The 7,219-nt window shown below is 44.6% G+C and overlaps 1 protein-coding gene across 1 annotated transcript in view; it reads left to right on the forward strand.

The window, feature by feature from the left end:
• The window catches only part of LOC116098295 (IQ motif and SEC7 domain-containing protein 2), a gene marked incomplete at its 3' end in the record, with an annotated part of 84,735 nt that extends 77,529 nt beyond the window's left edge, over positions 1–7,206 (forward strand). The window contains exons 10-14 of the mRNA XM_031380970.1: positions 131–270; positions 1,178–1,303; positions 3,816–3,915; positions 4,655–4,816; positions 6,950–7,206. Coding sequence (XP_031236830.1) covers positions 131–270; positions 1,178–1,303; positions 3,816–3,915; positions 4,655–4,816; positions 6,950–7,206 — 785 coding nt within the window. The remainder of the gene's footprint in view (positions 1–130; positions 271–1,177; positions 1,304–3,815; positions 3,916–4,654; positions 4,817–6,949) is intronic.
• Between the last annotated feature and the right edge of the window lie 13 nt (positions 7,207–7,219).

Genomic DNA, 7,219 nt, shown 5'->3' on the forward strand with positions numbered 1-7,219 from the left:
AAGCAATTGGCTGTTTTGTTGAACGGCACCTTCCTGTCCTTATGCCTGGGTGTGGGGTATTATGGAGAACCCCCTATTGCCTACCCTCTATATTGATGTGACATATTCTTTTGTTATACTTTCCATGTAGGAGTTGACAATGGTGAAGACATCCCCCGGGACCTTCTGGTAGGCATCTACCAGCGCATCCAAGGTCGTGAACTGAGGACCAACGATGACCATGTGTCCCAGGTGCAGGCTGTGGAGCGCATGATTGTTGGCAAGAAACCGGTAAGTGACTTCAGGGTAGGAGGCATCATTGTGTGGTAAGTCACTGCCTGCCCCCAGCCCCAGATTCCCCTTACCTGTAAAATAAAGTGGGAAATATGATATTCCTTAGGATTCATGATACAGATTATGGGAGATTATTTCTATAAGTGCATTTAGTATATTGCACAGTCCATCACAGGTATAGTATGAATATTTTCTTTCTTTTTTTTTCTTTTTTTTCTTTTTGGTTTTTTTCAAGGTAGGGTTTCTCTGTGTAGCCCTGGCTGTCCTGGAACTCACTCTGTAGACCAGGCTGGCCTCGAACTCAGAAATCCTCCTGCCTTTACCTCCCAAGTGCTAGGATTAAAGGTGTGCGCCACCACTGCCCGGCGAATATTTTCTTTTTATCTATGTAAAGACAGCCAAGTAAAGAAAGGCAAGCTCTATAGCTGAGAAGCAGATATACTATTGCCAGCAAACATTTATGAATGCCTTACTATTGATCCCAGCAAAATGCTGGGATCCAGAGACAGATTCGAATCAGACATAATCTCTTTCTTTAGGGGCACTCAAAGATTAGTGAGGTTCCCAAACAAAGACACAAATAATACTTCTGCCTCCTAGTCTAATTTAAAGGAACAGAAAGCAGGGAGAGGCCATTTTAAGTCAAGGAAAGTCAGAAAGGCTTCTTGGAAACTAACTTGGGAATTGTGATGTGAAAGAGGGACAAAATATAGCTGGGCTGGGCAAGAAAGACATTTCAGACAGACAGGTTCTAGAGGGACAAAGACAAGGTAGCAGAAAAGCTTAAAGGACTTAGTTGTTAATATTCTTTGTGTTAGAGTGACAGATATGCCTTGTTAAGGTACCAGAGGCCTGAAACTGATGGGGTGGCCTTTCTGACCACCACTTTTTTACACCTGTCCAGGTCCTGTCGCTCCCTCACCGTCGACTGGTTTGCTGCTGCCAGCTCTATGAGGTGCCAGATCCAAACCGCCCCCAGAGGCTGGGGCTGCATCAGCGGGAAGTCTTCCTCTTCAATGACCTCCTTGTGGTACGGGCATTGTGCAGAAGGAAATGGGAGGGAGATGCTCAGCAGAGCTGCTGGGTCTAGTGTGCAGTTGTGGTTGTGTTGTGTGCAGTGTGGTTGATACAATGCTCCAGCATGCCATCTGCATGGTCTCCAGTAAGGTATAGCCCATCTCTGTCCCTCCTTTTCCTTTATTTTGATGTCATGAGAGCCACACGGGGGCAGAAAATGTGAAGACCAGAGGGCTAATAATAGACTTGTAATCTGGGAAGTGGTAGGAAATGTCCCTGTCCACTGCTGTAGCACAGAGGGTTTTGAATCTGTGGCTCTGTGAACCTCTCAGTTTTCTTGATGTTGGAAGTGATTTTAAAAAAAGCACATTACTGGTACAGAGGTACCCATCTTTTAAGATTTATTTACTGTTATATGTAAGTACACTATAGCTGTCCTCAGACACACCAGAAGAGGGCATCAGATCTCATTATGGGTGTTTGTGAGCCACCATGTGGTTGCCGGGATTTGAACTCAGGACCTTCGGAAGAGCAGTCAGTGTTCTTACTGCTGAGCCATCTCACTAGCCTGGTACCGTCTTTTAATGATAGGATTTGTTGGATTCTATAGATCAAAAGGGATTTCTCAGGATTTCCTAGGCAAGAGCTACTCTCCAAGGTGGCTTAGCCCTGACTACTAGAATCTGGTTATTTGGGGGAAGGGGTTGTTTTATTTTGTTTTAAAAATAAAGACTCTCACTGAATAGCTCTGGCTTTCCTGTAATTCACTATGTACACCAGGCTAGGCTCAAACTTACAGAAATCTGCCTGCCTCTGCCTCTTAGCTAGAATTAAAGGCATGTGTCAACACACCTGGCTAGAATCTGCCTCCTCTACATTCTCCACCATCTCTTGGAATCACAAAGAGCAAGTGTTCTCCCTATACTCTGAGAAAGCACTCCTGAGAACAGCAGTCTTGTTCCTTCCTTGGTCTTCTCTCCTTCACATTAGCGTTTCTCCATCTTGGCACACTGTTGCTATTTTGAGGCAAGGCAATTCTTTCTTTCAAGGGCCTGTCTTGTGTATTGTAGTATGTTTAGCAACACCCTAGGATACCTGCTAGAAGGCAGCAGCAAACCTTCAACCAACCAAAAATGTTTTCTCCAGAATAAAAGCCAAAAAAAAAAAAGGAAAGAAAGAAAGAAAAAAAAAGAAAGAAAAGAAAAGAAAGATAGAGAAGGAAGAGTGGGAGAGGGAGGGAACATCTTCAGGGAAGAAAAAGTAGAAGGAACAAAAGAAAAGAAAGCAATGTCTTCTCCAGATGTTGTTCTGTATCCTATGGAAGCAGGGGTCAAAATCATCTTTATCTCCTAGAGTTGTTAAGAGGATGAAACAGGAAGTCAGTGCCTGGCAATGCAGTTCAGCAGTAGAGTACTTGCTTAGCATATGCAAGGATCTGGGTTTCATTCCCAGCACTATAAGAGAGTAGAGGGGGGAAGAGATGATCCCATCTCAAAACAGGTTTGCCTGGCCCACACAGTGCTGAGTCCCTGTTAGATGTCTTTCACACCCCTGTTTATCTAGCTTTGTGCTAGACACTGAGTACATGGAGATAAATCAGACTCAGCTCTTGTACTCAGGAACTCACAAATGTCCTAATATGTGTTTTGCAACATGGTGTGCTGATAAAACCCTGTAATCTAAGCATTTGAAAGGTGGAAGCAAAAGGAATTAAAACATTGAGATCAGGCTGGACTACATGATAGAGGTCTTTTCTCAACCACCCACCCCACACCATTACTAGAAAGTGTTTGATACCATTGTGCACTGTAACCAACCTAAAGAAAACCTTTGTTTGAAGAGCCATTTGTAGAGGATGGGGCTGTAGCTTAATGATAGAGCAATTGTCTGGACCCAGGTTGCATTTCCCAGCATACAAAATACATGGAATAAACTAGCCAGTTGCAGAATGTCCAAGCTTATGTTAGTGGTGAATCTAAAATGCCTAAATACTAGAGAAAGGCTTTCGGTCATTGAGAGATTGTTAATCTTGTTCAGAGGCTAGGCAGAGGTTGCCATTACAAGCTAGTTTTGGATGGTGGGAGTTGGAGTAAGTGAGAAAATCTGAAAATTAGACCCACCAATGCCCCTGCCCTCCAGGCTAGCAGAAGCGATCACATATTTAAAACTATCATAGAGTCTGACAAGGGAAGATGTGTGAAAGCAACACCCTAGAAGCTCAGAAGATGGAAACAGAAATCTATGTGAGGTATTAGGACAGGCTTCCTGGAGGGAACGACATTTATGTAGTTCCTTTAAGAGTTGCAAATGGCTTGTTGTGAGTGGCCATGATGTCACAAACTTGAATTCTCTCCCACCTCTCCTCTCCTAAAGTTTCAGTTCTTCCTTGTGGGTATATGTGCTCATGTGCATATGCCTGTTACTGGGAATAGGTGGGGAAAGTGGTTACTAGAACTGGATATCATTTGGAAATCCCCCACCCTAACCCCTGCCTCTTATCTTTTTCCCACCCTTGTTTGCCAAAGGTCACCAAAATTTTCCAGAAGAAGAAGATCTTGGTGACATACAGCTTCCGTCAGTCCTTTCCCCTGGTGGAAATGCATATGCAGCTCTTCCAGAATTCATGTGAGTCCCCCCCATGAACCCTAGCATGTATCCCAGAGATTTATCAGAGTCCATGCTCATCCTTCATTTACACTAGCTTCTAGCCATTGAAGTCCTTTATAGCTGGCTTAAAGTTCCTAACATATCTACTGGTTTGAGGATGAAAGGAAGATTAGAATGGAGTATGATTTGAGTGTGGCTCCTGGAGACCACAGAACAACAATGTTTCTATGTTTTTAATGTTTTTAATGGGCAGAAGAGGTAGCAGTCACACTGTGCTTAGAAATCCTGAATTGAGAAGAGCATGATTGAGTATCATTCAAGAGAGCAGAGTCATTGTAAGAGGCAGAGAGACAAAGGAAAAGGTTTCTAGAAAGCAGTTCAGAATTCTGTCTGCCTTTACATCTTAGAGTATAAGGAATAAGGTTGCCATGGTTACCAGGAGTTTGGGGACAAAGGGAAACCACTGAAGATGCTTGAGCACAGAAAAGGCATTTCAGAGTTGGGTGCTACAGAAATCATCTCCAAGATGTCCTGTAGAACAGCATTTGAGAGACAGAGACAGAAAAGTTACTTGAGCCCAGGAGTTTGAGATTAGTTTAGCCAAACAGCGAGATTCTGTCTCAGAGATGATTGACAACAGTGTGTGTTGCGGGGGGGGGGGGGGGGGGTGTATCATTTCTCAGTTTCTTGTCTTATCCACTTTGCTTCAAAGTTGACAGAAATATCCAACTTCTTCTGCCCCTTCTCATTGTCACAGATTATCAGTTTGGGATCAAGTTACTGTCTGCGGTACCTGGAGGGGAACGAAAAGTCCTCATCATCTTTAATGCTCCTAGCCTCCAAGACAGGCTACGCTTTACCTCTGACCTGCGGGAGTCCATTGCTGAGGTGCAGGAGATGGAGAAGTACCGTGTGGAATGTGAGTAGCTACTACTTCCCCTCCCCTGATACAGTGCCTCACAAACACCAAGAATCCTGTATTCTGAGAACCATAGAGTTGAGGGCTAGCTTGCCCAACCTTCCTACCCTTATTTCAGAAACCCTTCAGTTTCTGCCTGAATGCTTTCAGTGACAAGAAGGTCTTTACTCCCTAACTTCAGATTATTATTCCAGTCATTGAGAGTCTACACTGTGGCCTCCAAGCCCATCCTTTAATCATGAGCCAACTCTTTCTTCTATTGAATGGTATCAGGAAGAAGATTGAGGGCATAGGAGATAGGACTGTAGCTTCAGATTTCATGTATGCTACTTGTTATTTGGAGAAACAGGTGAGTTCTGTGGCCCTCTGAACCTTTGTTCAGATGAAACAGGGATAAACAAATCTTCACAGAATTCGACAAGGAGCCAGGCACAGTGTTTACACACCTGTAATACCAGCACTAGGGAAGCTAAGGCAGGAAGATTTCAAGTTCACAGGCAAGCCTTGGCTATGTATTGAGTCTCTGACACAAAAAGAGAGGAAGGAGGAAGAGGAAAAGAAAGGAAGAAGTTGAAGATGAAGGAGTGGAAAAAAGAAGGGATGTGAAGGGGATGGGAGGTGAGAGGAGAGGAGAGGGGAGGGGAGGGGAGGAGAGGGGAGAGGGGAGGGGAGGGGAGGGATGCCAAAGTGTCCCCAGTGCCTCCATGATGTCCAATAAATACCATTCCCTGCCCCCTCTTCTCTCCCCAATATCAGTTTCTGAGCTAAGATCCAGGTTAATCCCCAGGGACTGCACCAAATTAGTTTGGTCATATACAATGGAAAATAGTAATTATATCTCACTCTTCCTGGTGCTTTCCAGGTCTTCTCTTTCTCTTGTCTTTTCTTCTCTAAGCTAAGCAGTCCCAGTTATGTAACATGGCATCAAGGAGAAAGAAGGCAGAGAGAAAGAGAAGCAGTAGTCAGTTCCTTGATAGGTCTTCAGCAAAGCAGAGTTTCAGTTCAATGGAGTCCAGAGCTCCCAGGGGAAGTGTAAGAGGTTAGCCATATCAAGAGAACAAGAGGCCCAATAGGACCAGCTTCCCTGACCTTACTGGGGATATAGGGGAGCCAGGAGAGTAGGATAGACTTGCTTCTAGAATGTTGGCTTCACAAATTTCAATTCTCTGATCCTGAGCAAACTGTGACTTCTCAGATTCTCAGTTTCTTCTGCACAATGTAGATGATGCTCAGAATGTGGAATGAGAGGGATCAAGTATACGCTGTCCCCAGCATACTGCCTGGCATATACTAGAGAGTTTGCTTCCAATCAATTTCATGTCCTTGCTCTTCCAAGAGCTCCTCTGATCTGAAGCAAGGCATCCAAGAACTGAGTGAGCTTTAAAAGGACTGCCCTTTGCCATAGACTTAGAAGGGCCTTCCCATCTTTACTATGAGCCATGTGTTGCAAAGCAACACAAAAGGGTAAAAAATGGGGCTGTGAGATAGCTCAGAAGGTGAGCACCAACTGCTCTTCCAAAGGTCCTGAGTTCAAATCCCAGCAACCACATGGTGGTTCACAATCACCCGTAATGAAATCTGACGCCCTCTTCTGGCAAATCTGAAGACAGCTACAGTGTACTTATTTATAATAAAAATAAATCTTTAAAAAAAAAGGGGGGGTAAAAAATGAAGGATAAAACTGGGCAGTGGTAGTGCATGCCTTTAATCCCAGCACTTGGGAGGCAGAGGCAGGCCGATTTCTGAGTTCGAGGCCAGCCTGGTCTACAGAGTGAGTTCCAGGACAGCCAAAGCTACACAGAGAAACCTTGTCTCAAAAAATCCAAAAAAGAAAAAAAAGAAAAAGAAAAAGAAAAGAAAAAAATGAAGATGGAAAGGGAGCAGGGGGAGTAGGTACTTACACTTACAGGGATGGAGGAAAAAGAAGGAATAGGTGGCATAGGATGGGCTAGGCACTTAAGGAGCTTTGAAGATAGAATTGCACTTTAGGGGAAACAATTGCTACTAGGGGGTGGGAGTAGACAGAAAGTCTGGGGACCAGAAGAGGGAGGGGAAAAAAAGAGGAAGGCTGTAGTCAACCAGGTTTCTTAATACTTTTCTTGACCTTTGTTCATTTTCTTCACTGCTACCCAGCGGAGCTGGAGAAGCAGAAAGGTATGATGCGGCCTAATGCCTCTCAGCCTGGAGGAGCCAAGGACTCAGTGAATGGGACTCTGGCCCGCAGTAGTCTGGAGGACACTTATGGGGCAGGCGATGGGCTCAAGCGGGGTGCACTCAGTAGTTCCCTGCGAGACCTCTCTGATGCAGGTAAGTGTTCTGAACCCCTATTCTGGCTGGGGAGATATGGGACCAGGTATCCTCTTTGCCTCCTGTCACTGGCTGTTAGCCTTCCTCCAACACACA

The sequence above is a fragment of the Mastomys coucha genome, chromosome X (assembly GCF_008632895.1).
Source record: "Mastomys coucha isolate ucsf_1 chromosome X, UCSF_Mcou_1, whole genome shotgun sequence".
In the NCBI taxonomy this organism is placed as follows: domain Eukaryota; kingdom Metazoa; phylum Chordata; class Mammalia; order Rodentia; family Muridae; genus Mastomys; species Mastomys coucha.